General features: G+C 47.6%; 1 protein-coding gene across 1 annotated transcript in view; it reads right to left on the reverse strand.

Annotated features, from left to right (window-relative positions):
* LRRC74A (leucine rich repeat containing 74A) overlaps positions 1-17,433 on the reverse strand; it is a 29,401-nt gene extending 11,968 nt beyond the window's left edge. The window contains exons 1-8 of the mRNA XM_070378576.1: positions 17,397-17,433; positions 15,770-15,898; positions 12,743-12,915; positions 9,559-9,666; positions 8,428-8,524; positions 5,074-5,123; positions 4,638-4,719; positions 278-363 (exon numbers count right to left, since the gene is read on the reverse strand). Coding sequence (XP_070234677.1) covers positions 278-363; positions 4,638-4,719; positions 5,074-5,123; positions 8,428-8,524; positions 9,559-9,666; positions 12,743-12,915; positions 15,770-15,898; positions 17,397-17,433 — 762 coding nt within the window. The remainder of the gene's footprint in view (positions 1-277; positions 364-4,637; positions 4,720-5,073; positions 5,124-8,427; positions 8,525-9,558; positions 9,667-12,742; positions 12,916-15,769; positions 15,899-17,396) is intronic.
* Between the last annotated feature and the right edge of the window lie 1,584 nt (positions 17,434-19,017).

Consider the following 19,017-nt stretch of genomic DNA (forward strand, 5'->3'; position numbering starts at 1 on the left):
GGTCATTCCCTTCGCCCTGAGTTAAACTGCCCCTTTGAAGTTACCCCCAGAGGTGCGTATGAGGCCCCAGTAGGGCAAGTTTCCCTGGGAGGGATTTGTACTAAAGGAGGACATGCATTCAGGAGTTGTGGGAGGCAGACTGACTGTGAAGAGCGCCTGAGGAGGTCTCAGATCACTGTCCTCAATGGTGACCATGGAGAAGGGGTTCAAGATGGTGGACAGAGGGCCTGGTCATCCTCACCTGGGCTCAACCCTGGCTCCACTCCCGCAGGCTTACCCGGAGACCATTGCACAAGGCCACCACTCCCCGGATGTAGAGGTGGTTCCAGCTCAGATCCAGCGACTGGAGCCCTACATTGATGGCTGAGGGAGGGGAGGGCGTCATCTCAGCCTCCCCCACCTCCCGGAGAACCCAGGCTCTGGGTTGGCCTGAGATCCATGAAATTGGGGGTAAGAATGGCTCAGTCCTCATGCAAAGCAGAACACTGAGGCAATAACTTGTTAGTTATCCATTTAAACACAAAATGACAAGGGGATTCCCAACGCCACAGAATCGTGGTAAGATACTTGTACATTGCAGGTGGCAAACGTGGGATACACTCTGAACTGTCTGGTCAGAGATGTTTTCCTACTAAAATCTGTTTGCTCCATCTCAGGGCAATATCACCCCTGAGACTCTTCCTAGGTAGACAGTATAGTATGTAAGGTGAGTGACACTTGCAGATGTTTCCCATGGCATCCCTCACAAAAGTGAGGTTTGTGACTCACAGGGGAGGGGTAAAGCATAACACAAATATCCACCTGGTGGAAAATCACACAGTCGTTAACATAGATGGAGACAGCATGGGAAACAGGGGTAGTTTACATAGCGAGACTGCGGTGGGCATGGCGAGGTCTATCACGTGGTATTTTCATGGAGACCTATGGGAGCAATGGGGCCACAGAATGTCCATCCAGAACTTTAGGGATATAGCCAGGTGGAAGCGGGGCGACATCAGGCTTGTCTAGGAGTTGGGTTTGCACTGAAATTGCAATTTTTAAAAAACTTAAAGGTGCTTTTGATTACAGCCTACATAGGGCTGGGAGAGCATTCTATGTAAACACGTCAGCTTTGTCATTTTTATATGGGGAGGGCGGATGTGCTGAGGACACTATTGGGAAGAGAGACTAAAGTGCTCTTGAAGGACACTGAGTGGGAGGAACCGCCTTCAGGCCCAGGAAAATATGTTTTTCTGTTTTACTTTTTTATGCACAGAGTGCTCTGTACTGATCATGTCTTTCTCTTGTGTCAACCACCAGGACACACTTTTAGGAAAATGCACACCACCTTCTGTTGTATTGAGAACAAACTTTTCTCCTGCTTTCATTCTCTCCCTGGCTGTCTCCCTCAATCTCTTCCTACCCTTCTTTGCTCTTTTGTGCCATGTCCCCCACTTAAGTTATATTTTGCACTCCTGTTCCTCTTAAATGACCACAAAGTTAAAAGTTTAATTCTGTTCTCACCACTTCCTAGCTATGTGACCTTAGACAGAAGGCAGAGATTCGCTCAGTCATGTCTGACGCTTTGCGGCCCCACAGACTGTAGCCTGCCAGGCTCCTCTGTCCATGGGATTCTCCAGGCAAGAATACTGGAGTGGGCTGCCATGCCCTTCTCCAGGGGATCTTCCCGATCTAGGGCTCAAACCTGGTTCTCCCACATTGAGGCGGATTCTTTGGCTTACTTATCCTTCCCTTACTTCTGTTTTCTTATCTATAACATGGGAATGTTAACCTTTACAAAAGTTTTTTTTTGTAAAGATTGATGTAAAGAGCCTAGCATGATGTCTGTCACATAGCAATCATCTAATATTTGGTGGCTTTAGTACACAAAAATTTTTGAAAGCTGCAATATAGTATGGTGACAACCATATTAAAACAGAAGTTAGTCTGTCTCATCTTAAATTTATGTTTTAAAATTTAATTTTAAAATGTTTGACAGTTAGTTTTCAAAGGGAGACTCAAAATACCCAATAGTTCATTTACACTTTGCTCTTCCGTCCCTTCCGCTCCAGCTGAAGATCTTGCCTCATTGCTTCGCTGAGGAAGCGGCAGCAATGGGGTGAGAGAGCTTCGCCCTCCTAAAGTGCTATCTCCCAGCCCCACTGCCCCCCACACCCACTCTTGGGCTCCCCACTCTTTTCAGTGAATGATGGGTCCCTACTGCTCTCAGGCCACCCCTCCATGTTTGTTATAGATATTATCGCCTCCTGTCTTTTCAAGGACTTCGCTCCTATAATTATGTCCTCCTCCTTCTCCAGCATGTTTCTGTTTCTCTTCTTCCTATCAGCACTTCCCATCCTTGCAAACCTTCCTGGACTCTATGCCACCCATCTTTCTTTTCCAGCCACGTCTCAGTGGAGCGCCTGGAGTTGCTTACAGGGCCATTTTCACTTCTTTGCATCTCATTTTCAACTCAACCCACTCCAGTTGGGTTTGCATACCCCCTCACTAGTTATCTCCACGCTGGCAAGTCCTGTGGTCACTTTTCTGTCTTCTTATTTGATCTCTAAGCAGTACTTCACCCCGCTGACCACCTCCCCCTTCTTGAAAATGCTCCCCATCGCGTGGCTCCTTGGTACCTCACTTTCCCTGCTGTTTGACTCATCACTCCCACTCCAGCTCCTCCTCCTCTGTGACCCCTTAAAATGTTGGAGTGACCCCGGGGGCAGTAGGATGGCCCCCTACTCAACTCTGTCTGCACTCTTCGCCTGGACGACCTCATCTGGACACATGGCCGTGGCTTTAAATACCTCGCAAATATGTTTCCAGTTCTGACCTGTTCTCCACACTCTAAACTGACCCAGCAAACCACCTTCCTGACGTCTCCGTGTCGGCGTCAAATGGGCATTGAAAGCCCTTCCTGGCCAAAAGCAGACACCTTGACTCCTAACTCCTGCCCCTCTGTACTGTGACTCCCTGAGTTCCCCTCACTGAGTAAACACCACCTCCATCTCACCAGGAACTGAAACAAAAGAATCACGAATCTATCTTTATCTCTCCCTTTCCCTCCCTCTTCACATCAGCAAGCCCTTTTGGCTTTACTTCTGGAGCATATTCTGAATCCATCCCCTCCGAGAGCCCCCTGGTTGAGCTCACGCTGTGATTCTGTCCCCCAGTCACCACGCCTCCCTCTTCCCCTCCCATCCTCCTCGGATGCAGGAGTCACGGAGTGGGTCTGAGCCTCCCAGCTGTCCCTCATCATTCCCACGCTCACATCCTTCATGATACGCCATGCGTTGAATGAAGCCCAGGCTCTGTGGGTGTCATAGCTCCAACAGCCCGACGTGACGGGCTGCCCGCCACCTCAACGACCTCTCTCCCTTCCATTCTCCTCCCCTGTTCCCTGTACTTCAGCCACACTGTCTCCCCAAGTTCCTCAAACAGGCTTTCTTCCTGGAAAGCTATATAGCACGGCTGTTTCTTCTTTTATATTCAGTTTTCAACAAAGAGCCGCCTTCCCTGGGCGGTTTCCTCTCCCCTCCCCATCTAGATGAGCACTCGGTCCCCACTGCTAGGAGTCCTCTCTGCTTCTATTCATTTCCCCAGGAGAGAACGTTTAGTTTGTTTTCCCCCCTTTATAACACTTTTGTTATAATGAACCTCCTCGGACAGCTCTCTCTGTATGCACGAGACCTTCTCTGAGACACCTATAGAGGTGAACTGCGTCATAGAATATATACATTTCCAATATATTACTGCTGCTGCTGCTAAGTCGCTTCAGTCGTGTCCGACTCTTCGCGACCCCATGGACTACAGCCCACCAGGCTCCTCTGTCCATGGGATTTTCCAGGCAAGAGTACTGGAGTGGGTTGCCATTGCCTTCTCCGTAATATATATTACTAAATGTAGTCAAATTGTTCTCCAAAGTGCCTTTATCTAGCAGACTTGTGAGTGTCCCTATTTTTTGTTCATTTTCACCGCAATTGATATTCTCTGATGGGAAACTGTTACAGCTCTGCTAGATGACAAAGGAAATCTGTTTGTGGTTTTCTTTTGGATGTTTTTAATTACTGAAGAGTGCGGACACTTGGTTTTCTTTGGTCACTGTCCATATGCTTTGGCCAGTTGTTTTATTTTTTTTACTGGGAGTATTTATCACTGCCTAATTGAGCTAGAGAAATTTTCGTCAGTATTCTGAACAGTAATCTTGTATATTTTACAAATGTTCTACATTTCTACTCCCTAACGAGTGCGTGTCTTCTATCACTGCCCCATGATTTCTTTTATCATCTGAAAGTTTTCACTTCACTGTTGCCAAATGTATGACTCGTTTTTGCTGCAGTTTCTGCCCACTGTTTTGTTACAGTGTGTGCCCATTTCTGTTTAATAATCTTTAGCCTCCCTGAGGTCATCTCTCTGTATTATTTCTCATAGAAACGAGTTACTTTTATGTTATTCTAATCTAATTATTTTGAAGTTTTTTTACTTCCCACATTCAGATGTTTGCTCCCTTCAAAATGAATTTGGGGTATCGTTTACATTGCTTTTTATAATCAGAACTGTCAATAACAATAAAGAAACAGGAGACGAGCTCTGACAAGCCATCCTACCCTATGTCCCTCCCTTTCCTGGGCCCCTCCCTTCGCAGCAGGACTCACCTAGCATCTGCCCCAGGTACTCGCCTGCCTTGTCACAGAATTTGTTGTGACTGAGATCCAGTGATTTAATTCTGTAATTGTTCTAGAGAAAGAAACAGGGCAGAGAAAGGTGATTTTTGTCTTCTCTGTCTTCTCTGCAAATGCCTCACTTGGAACACTGCGATGGGGGCCCGCGTATGCCGAAAATTAAGTAGGCTAGTGTTCTTAGACGGAGGACCGTTCATTTCCTGTAGAACTGTTGATGACTGCTAGGAGAATTTAGCACCATCCAAACAGTCCTACCAATTGCTGAGGCTTTTGATAGGACTGGAGTCTGAACACTCAGCAGCTCCCTACACCAGGCAAGTGGTCTCACTCCTTCCTGACGCTCAGAGCCACCCATGTCCCAGCAGCATCGCTCACAGGGCTGGCCGCACCCGCACCCCTGCCTTCTTACCGACAAGGCTTGACAGAACAGCTCTGCAGATTCTTCCTTGAAGTTATTCCCTGCAGTGAAGGGGGTGCGTTAGCAACGTTCTTCAGACTAAGGCTCCCTAACCCTCCATATCTTAGTCCTGCTAGTGTCTTGCCTTTGGAACAATCGGACATAGAAAAGGTGGCAAGTTCAGCAAGGACGGACTGTATAGCATGTGGAACTCTTCTCAGTGTTACGTGGCAGCCTGGATGCGCGGTGGGTTTGCGCAAATGCTTAAAGCAGTGTTTGGGCACAGAGGCACACACGGGGAGAAAGGCAGCTCATTACCATCTCTTTAGTGCTCCTTCCCTTCTCTCTCTGCCCTGACTGTGCAGGGAGTTTCAGGAGTTGGTACACCATGCCCTGAGCCTCCACTGATAGCATCAACCTCTGGCCTTGTGCCTAAACTCTGTGATGTTCTAAAAATGCTAATTCAAGTCTAAGCAGCAGAGGTGGGCCTGGAGAGATGAATGAGTCACTTACCATGCGTGCAAAATCGAAGGGTGCCAAAAATCTCAGCAATTGCGATGAATAAGATCTTAATAGTTTAAAATGCAAATCAATGTAAAAACATCTATGATGAACCAGAGTTTAAATAAAAGCAGGATCTGACCCTGTACTTCATTCCAATCTGTCCCTGTGGGATTCTGTGGTTTATTTAAAGTGTTGATATTTTTCTTCACCCATGGATTTATCTTTGTATTAATTTTGGCTTTTAAAAATGTTGCTTTAAGATGTTATTTACTTGGTTACTGAGTTTTTTGTTGCCCCTTAAGTTCTGCGGCTGAGGCGAGTGCCTTCCTTGTCTTATCCTAGCCCTGGCCCTGCTAAGGAATCCATTGATAAAACACTGGTGATTTGCGGGGAATAGATGACACAAATTCTTATCCCCAAATTTCTCCTTGAAAGTTTAATAAACCGTATGTCTCTAGCACTGAGAAAGCGCTTGGCACATAGCAGGTGCTCAGTTAATCCTGAATGAATGAATGAATGAATGAATCCATTGAAACACAAATACTTCCTTGGTTGTTTCTGGCACCAGTACAATGAAATGAGATGAGAATCTAGTCAGTGTAGAAACTTATGTGATCTGTTACTCAAATTGTTGTATTTATACTATTTGTTACCTGTCCTGCATTGGCTGTAAGAAATTATTTGGAAGATAGATGAAAAATACAGATTCTTAGCCTTTTCCCCTAAAGATTCTGACTTAGCAGCCTGGGATAGGACTGGGAAGTTCGTGTTTTTGCAAATAACATTCTGGATTAATGTTATATTAGAGGTCTTAGCCAATACAACCAAAAAACTCTCCAGGAGCCATAAATACTGGAAAGAAGAGACAAAAACTTCCATTGTTTGCAGACATTATCACCTACATAAATAATCAAGAATATTAACAAAATGTCAGAACTAGTAAGATAGTTCAATAAAATGATTGACAATAGGCTCAATGTACAAAAATTAATAGCTCTCATGCTGCTGCTGCTAAGTCGCTTCAGTTGTATCCAACTCTGTGCGACCCCATAGACGGCAGCCCACCAGGCTTCCCCGTCCCTAGGATTCTCCAGGCAAGAGTACTGGAGTGGGTTGCCATTTCCTTCAATGCATGAAAGTGAAAAGTGAAAGGGAAGTCCCTCAGTTGTGTCCGACTCTTAGCAACCCCATGGACTGTAGCCCACCAGGCTCCTCTGTTCATGGGATTTTCCAGGCAAGAGTACTGGAGTGGGGTGCCATTGCCTTCTCTGATACCAAGAATAAAGTAATTAGAAAAAGTGGTAGAAAAAACATTCTATTCTCATAAGAATGAAATGATAAAGACCTAGACATAAAGCTAATATGAAATATGCATGACTAATAATGAAATAAAACTATAACAATTTATTGAAGAACATAAAAAAACCTGATGAAACCAAGTTCTTAAATGAAGCTATTCAATATTTTGAATATGTCTGATATTTCCTGAATTAACCTAGAATATTAAATATAACTCCAACCAAAATCCCAATAAGTTTTTTTAATAGAACTTGACAAAATGATTTAAAAATTCACCTGGAGGAGAAACTGTCCAGGAATAGCCAAGATTACTTTGAAAAAGGTCAAACTTTGTCCACTCAAATATTAAACACATTATTGTTGTTGTTTAGTCACTAAGTCATGTATGACTCTTTTGCAATCCCATGGACTGCAGCCTGCCAGGTTCTGTCAGTGGGATTTCCCAGGTTGGAATACTGGAGTGGGTTGCTGTTTCCTTCTCCAGGGTATTTTCTCAACCCAGGGATCAGAACCTGTGTCTCCTGCATTGCAGGTGGATTCTTGCACTGCAGAGCCGCTGGGGAAGCTCAAACATATTAAAATATCTAATATAAGCATATAAGTATAAAACTAATATATTGAATGTTACATACTTGATATATTTTATAAATTTCAACTAATTATAACATATTATAATTTTAATATTTTAAACAAATACTAAAACAGTACAATGTTGACATAGAAATAGCTAAATGAAATGGGATAGAGATTCTAGAAAGGAATCTATATTTATATGGCAATTTAACATATGATGGACTTCTCTGGTGGCTCAGATGGTAAGGAATCCACCCGTAACGCAGGAGACCCAGGATCGATCTCTGGGTCGGGAAGCTCCCCTGGAGAAGGGAATGGCAGCCCACTCTAGTATTCTTGCCTGGAGAATTCCATGGTCACAGGAGCATGGTGGGTTACAGTCCATGGGGTCGCAAAGAGTCACACATAACTGACTAACACACACTTTAATATATGTTAAAATGGCATTCAAGTTAGTCAGTAAAGGATAAGTTATTCAATTAACGAAGCTGGGCACTTGGCTATGAATTTTAGCCAGGTGAAAATAACACATAGGATTTCTACCTAATGCCATGAACAAAAATAAATTCCAGATATATTAAAGATCTATGTGGGAAAAATTACAAAAATATTTGAAGAAAATAAAATAAAATACTTTAAAATCTGAAGTAGGAAACAGTTTTTAAGCAAGACTACAAAAATCAAAACCGTAAAAGAAAAGACTGATGAACTTGACAACAGTAAATATACAAACTTTTATATAAGAAAGCGCCAGGCGTGAGTGCTAAGTCGCTTCTGTGGAGTCTGAGTCTTTGCTGCCCCAGGGACTGCAGCCCACCAGGCTCCTCTGTCCATGGAATTCTCCAGGCAAAAATACTGGAGGGGGTTGCCATTTCCTTCTCCAGGGGGTCTTCCCCACTCTGGGACTGAACCTGTGTCTCTTGAGTCTCCTGTATTGGCAGGCAGTTTCTTAACCACTAGTACCACGTGGGAAGCCCTTCATAGGCTCACCTGAAAGCTGAAGACTGAAAAGCGAGGAGGTGTTATTCTGGAGGAACTCGGAGAGGATTCTGGCCCCCTCCAAGCCGAGATCATTGTCGGAAACATTCTAAAAGGCAAGAGAACACTTCTGTACGTAAAAATCCCACCAAAGGGCCCTGGTTAACAAATGATGGGGGGTGGGGGCTTACTTGAGGCCTGTCCTAAGGACATAAGGTTGGGGTAGAGAGAGCAGGTGTTAGGTCGAAGGACTGGAAGGGTTAGGGAGATTAAAAAGAGGAGGAGGAAGAGAAAGAGGAGGACGAGGAGGAGAAAGAGGTAGAGGAGGAGGAGAGGACCCCTGGTTTTTCTGATGTTTCATGGCGAGGCCCTAGGCTGGTCTCAATTCTCTGAAGCTGACCTCAAAGACTCCCCCCACCCTCCCCAGTTTCACCCTGGTATTTTAGATAAGCACATTGCATTTTTTTTTTGGAAACCCAAGATAACTATTTGGAGGGTTTAGTATGAAACAACTGATAAACAAATTAAGAGTAAGCAATTATTGTAATTCCCTTCACTGGTTCCTGAAGCATGAATTACTGTGCTCGGAAGAAACTGGGGTATAAATGGACACAGTCCATTCAGGCGAATGGGAGGGACTTTACATAACTTTGCCATTATGATCTTGGTCGTTTTTCCCCCTTCTTTTTCCAAGTTTTAAAACTGTAGTAAAATAGACGTACACACGTTTGCCATCCTAACCATTTTGAAGGGTACAGCTCAGTGGGCTGAAGTACACTCATGCTGGTGTCCAACCATCGCCAATCATCTATCTCTGGATGCATTGTATTTTATGAAATTATCTCGTGACTTTATTTTCTTTAAGAAAGTTCACGTTAAGGCAACTCTAAAGAAGTTTGTCCATTTAGGGACTTGTGAGGTCAGATGGAAATAGGTTCTCAGGGTTTCCTATGCCCATGGGGAACCTGGTCAGCCTCTTAGGGGTGGAACTTCCTCTGAGAAGTCACTTCTAGTGGGGAGGAGCCCCCAGATTGAGAGCAGAAAGCCTGGAGGCTGGGCTCGGGTAGGGGTCTCTGGCTTGTCTCGAGTGGATTCTGAGGCCCTGAGTGTGGAGGTAGGAACAGGCAGGACCGGGCACAGCACCATCTCCTGAAGGTAGTAGTTTTCCTGCAGCATCTCCACCAGGCTCAGGATGCCCTCCTCCGTGATGCAGTTGTCCGCCAGCTCCAGCGTGAGGACGGTCGTGTTAGACTTCAGCCACCACAAGGGGAGGGGGAGAGAGAGAAAGATGGATGGTGACAGAGTCAGTTCCCTGCCTTTGCCCAGAACCCATCAGCCCTCTTGAACATCCTGGCTGTGTCAGAGGGTATGGAGGTGCGGGCTAGCAGTTCTGGAGTGGAGGAGTGGCTAGCAACAGGGGAATAAGGCAGGGCTACTGCCATCCCCATGAGTTTTGTTTCGTGGTTGTTGCTTCGTCACTAAGTCACGTCCGACTCTTTGAGACCCCTGGTGGACCGCAGCCTGCCAGGCTCCTCTGTCCACGGGATTTCCCAGGTAAGAGTACTGGAGTGGGTTGCCATTTCCCTACTGCAGGGGATCTTCTCAACCCAGGGATTGAACCCGTGTCTCCTGCATTGGCAGGTGGTTCTTCACCACTGACCCACCAGGGAAGTTTTGCTAGGACATGCTTCTTCTGGGCACCTCCTTTCCCAACAAGGGATTCCCAGAGGGGATTTAGAAGGGGGACATGACAACAGAGTCCTGCAAAGGGGAAGGCGCAAGGGTGAGGGGAACAGATTTTAACCATTTAGCCTTGAGGAGAGAGGCCTGTGACCTACTCCAGGATTAAGGAGAAAGTGATACATTTCAGTTCAGTTCAGTCACTCAGTCGTGTCCGACTCTTTGTGACCCCATGGACCGTAGCTCGCAGGGCCTCTCTGATACATTTAAGAACGGTATTCAAGCCTAACGCATCTCCTGTGCCATCTTGCTCAGAGGCGTCTCTTCTAGTCTAGGCTTAAGGTTTATCTGGACTCTCTGACAGTCAGGATGTTGCCTCAAGGCTGTTTGGAGGGAACTGGAGCTTAAATACTTTCCTAATTGATTTTTATGGGAGTATAATTGCTTTACAATGTTGTGTTAGTGCGTGCTGTACAGCAAAGTGAGTCAGCAATACCCCCTCTTTTTTGGAGTTCCTTCCCATGCAGGTCACTACAGAGCATTCAGTAGACCCCCTGTGCAATAGCATATGGTCTCATTAGCTATCTATTTTACACATGGTATCAATAGTGTATGTATTGCAATGCCAATCTCCCAATTCTTGCCCGCCCTTCTCCTTTGGTACTGATACGTATTAGAACCTAAATCTTAAATCAATATCTACATGCAAGCTAGTCTGCATTTCCATAGGGAACAAGGCAAGTGGAAATGACTAGCATTGCAGCAAGAGGGACTGGGGTTAGCTCTAACCACAACTTCTGTCCTTCCCTTCCCCACCTCGTTCCCTGTGCAGAAAGGCAGAGAGAACAGATTAATCTTTGGATCTGAGCACTTTCGAAGCCCACAAAGCCACGAGAGAAGTAGAATGTGGTAGGAGCTCTCGTCTCAAGCAAAGGGAGAGTGTCACAGAGCGAATTACAGCCACGCAGGGAGGTCCTCCGGGGCCTTCAGGAAGTGTCCTCTGGCCTCAGCTCTCTGCGGGGAGGGGGTGGTGGTGGCAAAGCTCAGGGGCCCTCCCAGTCTAGGCGTCATTTAGCAGAAACTGGGACTGAAGGGCCACTTTCAGAGTCGTCCTGGGGGCCAGCACAGCGTGTGGTGCGGCGGGTGGGCCCGATCGCCAAGTCCATCCACATTCATTTCACAAGGACGAGTATCTATTTGTCACCCTCTGTGCCAGCTGCCCAGGAAACAGGGATAAACAGAAATCATCCCTCCTCTGCAGGGGGTCCACAGCCCACTAAGTCCAGGGGCATGGAGATCGGCGGAGGAGGGATAGATCCCAGGAAGTATGAAAATGACCCCTCCTATCGGGGCGCTCTTCATCTCAGCCAGGGGAGAGCATGACATGTGAGAAGTTCAACTGTACCAGAGATATCAGTAATAATTAAACGTTCAGTCCATGGGAATGTCACAATGATTAATTGTCAAAGGGGTGATACAGAGAGAAGAAAAACTCCCCCTAAACAGAAACTGCTGTTCCTGAGAGCCAAGCGGCCCAAGTCCTGAGTGGATTTCATTATATTCTATTTTTTTTTCCCCATGAAGCTCATGAGGTAATGGTGCATTCCTAACACTTCATTAATCAGTCTTTCAACGCTCCATAAATTTCAAGATGGCTTTGTTCTTTCTCTGCTCTTCCCTCCCTTCCCTCCTCCTTCTGAGGGTCACGTTCAGTGACTTCTTAACGAGCACGCACTAAGTGTAAATGCTGTTATAGATTCAAAAATGAGTGTTTTTTTTTAAATCAAACTTTTTCTTTACTGTCCTAAGTGAACCAACAGCGTTATACTGACATACACCTGCTACATTGTCTGTTTTCCTGAGGTGGAGTCAGTTGTGCGTGCGGAACGCTATATAGTAAGTTCAAGGTCAAGTCCTTGTTCACTCATGCCGGGCTGAGTGAGAACATTATTCCTGTGGGAAAACAGGATTCACTCTGCAGTGTGATCTTGAAGAATTACACCTAATGTTGCCAAAGGCAGACATAGAATTGAATGGCTCAGTAGTGAACTCATTTATCGAAAAGGATAATGGAGATGGAGGTCTTGGAATGGAGACCTGGCTGATATTTTGTCTTGTGTTTTCGCACTAGCATTTGGGCCCTTGCCCAGATCAGTTGCTTTTCCAGTGTCCACAGCCTTGTGCCTTTGCTTCCTGGATATGAAAGAACACAGACTTTCAAGGTCTGGGTCTCTAGTAACCTCTTTCTTAGGAGCTAATGGGCATCCATGCCTATTGGGGAAACAGCTGATAGTGATGCAGAGTCTGGGATTCCAGGTGGTTCAGTGGTAAACAACTGGCCTGCCCTGCAGGAAATGAAGGTTTGATCCCTGGATTGGGAAGATCCCCTGGAGAAGGAAATGGAACCCACTCCTGTATTCTTGCTAGAAAATTCCATGGACAGAGGAGCCTGGCAGGCTGAAGTCCATGGGGTCATAAATGAGTTGGAGATGACTAAGCAGCTAAACAATACCATGCAGAGCCTAGGGCAAGGTGGGCAAGGAGGTGGCAACTCAGGTCCCACAGTAGGGCTCTCTGACTCTTGGGCCCACCACCCTGTCAAGCCCCAACTCTGCCAGGCTTCATGTGCCCGCACTGGCATGCTCACCACCAGGGCTATAGCAATAGCCTTGGTTCCGTTGGGGCCCAGCCCATGGTGGTTGAGGTTTATGTAGGACTCCTCCATGTTCCGGATGAAGTAGGAGACGGGCACTACGCCCACCAGTTTGCAGGCCTCCAGGTACAGCTCCTTTTGTCCAGTGGTGAAAAATTTCTCGGTATCTGCAAAAAAAAAAAAAAGATGCCAGAGGAAGAAGCGGAGTTTCTCTTCTTCCTTTGCCTTATCTTCCTGCTAACCCAGACCACATTTGATTCTGACTGGTGTCCTCTCTGCCTGAGGGTCTGATCCTATGCGTGTATGTTCCTCCAACTGGAAGGTCAGCCTGTGGTGGGAGACTCTGACTCCAGAAAACCCCGTGGGGACGTTTCCCTTTGGTAAGAGAGAAGGTCCCTGGTTTTAGATTCCAAACTACCTGGAAGAAACGATGTGCTTCACTCCCATCTTCCCAGGTTGACTGCGAAAGGGTGTGTAAGGGTGACCTTAAGGATGTGTGAGCCCGTCTGTGCCCACCTGGGGACACCTTTGAAAGGCCAGCCAGACAAAAAGCTGGTGGTTTGTTGACAGTTGAGGGAGTTTCCACCGCAGTTTTAGTTTCACTGTGCTCAGTCGTGTCCGACTCTTCTGTGACCCCATGGGCTGTAGCCCACCAAGGTCCTCTGTCCATGGAATTTTCCAGGCAAGAACACTGGAGTGGGTTGCCATTTCCTCCTCCAGGGGATCGTCCCGACCCAGGGATCAAACCTGCATCTCTGTGTCTCCTGTATCGGCAGGTGGATTCTTTACCACTAGTGCCACCTGGAAAGCCTTTAGTTTCATTGCCACTGTTAAAATGTGAGCCACAAAGATTTATGAAAGATTTAGAGAACTCCCAACTAGGAAAAGCCCAAGTAGGATGCAGTGGGCTTCTATATGTGCAAGAATGAAAAGACTCCCAAATCCATTGGAAACAAATACACTTGGGGGCTGGGGGCTCAGTTCCTTGGACTTTAGACTAGCCTGGCTAGTGGGCAGCAGGCGGTGGGGATGCCCCACGACCCTGTCCTCATTGAACAAGCTCCACTGATGCTGAGCTTCCCAGGGCCACCTGGGGTCTAAGCCAGCATCTGTTTTCCCTTCACATCCCTGGGCCTTTGGCCAACCCACCCTAAACATTTCTAAGACGGACAACGAAAGCTTTGTTGGTGGAAAGACAAAGTCTTTGCAAGCAAGTTGATTTTATAGGCACAGCTACAAATTGGCCTTCTTTTCCAGATGATTGTAGACCAGGGGGTTTTTCGAGCTTCAGCACTATGGACATTTTGAATTGGATCATTCTCTTCTGTGAGGGACTGTTACGTGCAATGTAAAATATTTAGCAGGATGCTTTTCTTCATATATTTCTTTTTGGCTATGCCATGCAACTTGGGGGATCTTTCCCAACCGGGGATCGAACCCTGGTCAGGGAGCGTGGAGTCTTAACCACTGGACCACCAGGGAAATCCCTGAGCAAGATTCTTGGTCTCTACCCGTGAGATTCAAGTAGCATCTGCCCCCTCACCCCACCTCCAGTTTGCCAAGTGGCCCTTGGGGTGCAAAATAGCCTGGTGTACAGAAAGAGCAGAAGTAACATCCGTCTTCTCTCGCTTCTGTTGCCTCTCCACCAGCTTGCTATTCCTGCCCAGGCTCCTGTCTCGGGCCATCATGGGAGACTTCCCGCACCATCCTCAGTATCTCAGCACCGCTGCTGGGGCGCTAGAAACTGGAGGAGCTGAGCCCTGAGTTTCCATCCAACACAGAACTGTGGGGCCCAGATTCACTCCTTAGAGGTTCCTGTTTGCCCAAGCAGGATAGGTAACCCCCAGCTTTGTCCTTGGAACTCACTCTGTTTGCAGTCCGCTGACCACTTCTAGCTGTATTCACTTTAGTTATATTTTCGAGGCCGTTTGCAACAGTCTTATCACTTGCCGGCCATGGGTGTGGGGAGGGGGAAAGAGATAGAAGCCGGAAACTGGGATACAACCTCCATTGTTTCTATCTGACACCCCTCTGACCTTGTAAAATTGGGTGTTGCGATCAGCGTCAGCAGCAACCTTGAAGTGGGAAAGAAGTTAGAAAAGGGACAGCAGGATTCCCGGGGGGTGGCAGGAGGAGGTCTGTGTCGAGGGTGAGGTTGCAGGTTGACTATGAGGGGGAGGTGACTGCGCAGGGGAGCCACACAGCTGAATTCGGCAGAACAGCCTCGCCCATGTGTCTGCAGCCACTGATCACACTGCACCCCCCCAGCTCCAGAACACAGGAGAGGAAGGGGTTCAGTCTGGGGAGTCTAAGGCCAGTGCATCAGGCGGGGCCAGCATTGTTCTGGCTCTGCTTCCTGTGTCCTTTTTCCGCACCTCCTTCCTTGAGGGGACCGGGAGGGAGGAAAGGGTGGAGGTGACGTTTGCAATAACCCTCAGCCAGAGCCCCCTCCCATTGCCCAGACACCCTTGGATTTGTTGAAGGAAAATATGGGGCCCTCGACCGGGGGTAACAAGAACTCTCCTGTGAGAAGAGGAAAGTCGCCAGCATGCCAGATGGGCCCCAAATCCTCCAGGGGCCCCTGGGATATGGCATACGGAGGGCAGATGGACCAGGTGGGGTGAACATGGAGTCAGCAGACGCTGGCAGACTTCTCGGCCACTTGCACAGTCTTTCTAAACCTCAGTTTCCTCCCCTATAAAAGGCAGGTAAATAATGCCTACCTCCTGGAACTGGTACAAAGGTGGTATAGAGGCCACTTGCGGAAACATTCAGAAAACCGGAAGCCCCTGCCCTTTTATTGGTCCAGCTTTCGACAAGCTGATGCAATGGGCATGGGGTAGCGGCGACCGCCACCCCCAGGCCGGTCTCGAGGAGGATGAGGGATAACACGGAGCACAGCCACATTCCCTCCACAGCATGTCCCTCCAGGCAGACCCTGGGTCGACAGCAGGGACCGATTTCTGCAGCTTCTGAGCAGGCAGGCGAGCCACTCCTCACCCCTCAAAGGCCTACACTCACCTTCGATCTCAAGATCTGTCTCTGAGCTCTCCCGGGCTGGTTTCTCTTTCTCAACAGCCACGGGGGCTTCAGCCTCACAGTAGAGTGTTTCGTTACTGCTCTGCAGTGCAGACACACTGTCGCTCTCATCTGGAAGAAAAACTCAGCTCCTAAATTCTGGAAACAAAAGCCATCAACCGGCCTTTCCCATGGAGGCCAGAACTGGCGTTCCTGCCCCTCTGTTTCACTAGTCAACGACCTGGGTCTTGGCTGCAGCCACTGACCCCAGCCTTATATGGCTCAAGCGTGCCCTCAGCCCTCTTGGGGGGTCCTCACCCTATGAGCCCTCCCTTCGCTGACACCGGGCAGCCTCCTGTGCTAACTGCCCTCCGTGTTTCCAGGAGGCTTGCCCCTGTCCCAGCCCCTGGGTTGGGCCAGCCTTGGATGTCGACTACTTGCTTCCTCTTTTCCTTCTTTGTGGCTTGGGTGGGGTTCAGGGTCTGCTTTACTCGTTCAGAGAAAGGACATGTATGGATGCAGAGGCTTCCTCATTGGCAGGCACAGAGGGCAAGGGGCAGGGCAGGTGACTTGGGTCAAATGTAAAATAAAATGGAACAGAAGCAGTCTCAGGGAACCAGAGGGCTAACTTGATTCCTAAGGATTTGACCTAAAGTTTCTCTTCCTTCCAATCCAAATTTATGACCATGCAGAAGGAAGAGCTTGCCACTCTCCCTGGGTTGAGGGGTTGAGACTAATTGCTATGATTAAATACATGAGTCCTGGGATTTCCTCACACCAGGCCCCTGCACTTGCTAGATGGGACTTTTCTGTCACTGGGCCTCTGATCTGAAACCAGTCCTGGGCTCTTTCCTACAAGCCACACACAAAGGTAGGGCTAGTCATGCCATGTCAGCAGGATGCAAAGGTCTAGGGAAGCCAGGTTGCACCACCAGGTGCCCTGTCAGAACTCAACCAATCTACTCTTTTAGGTGGGCTGAGCATTCATGGCAGGGGTCGCAAGTTTTGGCCACCCAGGTTCTTAGAGAGTAGGGTTCCAAATAAGCTCAATGGAGATCTGTGTCTTTCTCAGCCCATGTCCACAGACCCAAGCTCCAACATTTATTTCCCAGTCTGTAAGTCAAGGTCTGTGTGACAAGGGGTAGAAATATTAATAGCAGTGGTCTGACACTTAGAAGACATACAGCAGCTTAGCCATCAAACATAGCCATCGAAAAGTGATGGTGTCCTAATTTCTTCATTACACAATGTTGGAATTCCATCCAACCAGTGGAATGTTGCTAACTGTTGAACTGGCTATCCAGAAAAAAAGAAAATCCTGATTTGTTAGCCAATGTAGTGATGTAAATATTCCCAACATGGCAGATTCCCAACTACCAACATGATATTAACCAGCTCACAGAATGAAAATTAAAGTCATCCAGAGCTGGTATGAGCTAGTTCTAGCCCAGCATTGCATGAAACTCTCTCGCTCCCTGTTTGGCCAGCCCTGCAGTCATCACACATTATCCCAAATCTATAGGGTCCCAGGAGAAGAGGGAAGAGGGCTTCTGGGTCTGCACGGTCACTAGGCATTACACTTGAGGCAGCCGGAAGGGCCTGAGTGGTGAGACATGGGACGCATTTTCACCTTTTGTCTCAGGCTCAAGAGGTTCGTCATTGTCCATGGTGCCAGGGCCCTCTCGGGGGCTGCTGCCAGCTTCTTGCCACCCTTCTTCTGCTTCCCTAAGAAGCTACCGGTCCATCCACCTCTGTCTCAAAATTTATGTACTCTGCCCTCACCCAGACAGATCTTAGGCAGGGAGCCTGTAGTTATCGTTCCATCCCAGCAAGCCCTGGGGAGAGTGGGGTTTGGTGGGATGTGCCTGGATTTGACCCCAACTCTGTCTGGGAGAGGGAGCTACTTCCTAGGATCATCAGGGAGAGAGATATAGCTCTATTCCTGGGAGCCCTGTTGAAAGGATGCCCACCACCTGCAACTTTATGACTTAGGACCCACTTTCATTTCATCTTCAGCATTCCATGACCTCATGCAGTCATTGTGATCCATGTGGGTAGACCTGGTAACAGCGAGCCTCCCACCTCTTGGTGACCCTGGCAGTCATCTTTTATGTCCACTGGGGCCAAGCCCAGGCTTGGTTGTAAGTGTGCAGGTGTGGGGAGGTGCCTCTCAGTGGAGTTGTATTTCCCTCTGAGTCAGGACCAAACCCAAGCCCCTTAAAAAAGTGACCGTGAAGAGCCACCGCCATGTTCTTCTCTCAAGGTGGTTGTGCTTCAGGTACGAAATATTTCAGTGATGGGTGAGGTCAGTTTTCTTCTTCTCAGTTCTTCTTGCTTTTTTCTTTCCCCCTTGGGAGAGTATCCTCAACCTTGGAGCAGAAGATCAAAAGCAAAGCACGACAAACATATGTTCTATCACTACAATTGGGTGCAGCCAAAGCACTGTTCAAACTGCTGGGCTGCCTAACTTGAAACCATTCAACCATCATTCCCACGCCTGGCTGTTTTCACATGCCTTGGAGTTGAAGCTCACTTGCGTTTTACTGTCAAGAGAATCTGGAGGCGTGTTTGTTCCTTCTTGATAAACTATCAGCACATCAACGGGCAGGTCAGTGACTGGAGGGCTTGGGGATGTGAGAATCCCTCTTTGCCACTCAGAAGAATGATGAAGATCTGGGGATGCATGTAGGGAAAACATAGTTAGAACCTTGAATCAAAAGAAATATGTAAATCTGAGACATGACTCATTCCTCCAGGCATTCATTCTGAAAATTTATGGAGCATCTGTTACATACAAGGCACTAAGATAAGCACCACAGTGGGGAGGGGAATGCAGACATGATTAAGACTTGGGTCTTCCAGCGCGTGTATAATACAAGATAGAAATCAACATGGCCTCTCCTAGGTTGTGAGGGTCCTGGGCAAATACTTTTGGCAGAGCTTCTGTTCAAATAAACAACTTGAGTCATCCTAAATCAGCATGACAACATTTCTAGCGGTCCAATCTCCTGTGGTTCTGTGAAAGAAACTGAACAGGCCAGAAGAAATGGGCACCTCCTAGGATAACTTGGTAGGCATGAGTCCAGAAGACCCTAGGGATATCTGGTCAACCCCCATACTGGAGCAGAGGATAAGAAAGTGAGGTATTTCTCTCTTAAAAGAGAAAAATGGTGACCAGAAAGTATTTAGATCCTGGTCTAAGCTCTGGGTGCTCTGCCTGAACGGTGCCATGTGGTCTAAGGTACCACAGG

This window comes from Bos mutus, chromosome 10 (genome assembly GCF_027580195.1).
Source record: "Bos mutus isolate GX-2022 chromosome 10, NWIPB_WYAK_1.1, whole genome shotgun sequence".
Classification (NCBI taxonomy): Eukaryota; Metazoa; Chordata; class Mammalia; order Artiodactyla; family Bovidae; genus Bos; species Bos mutus.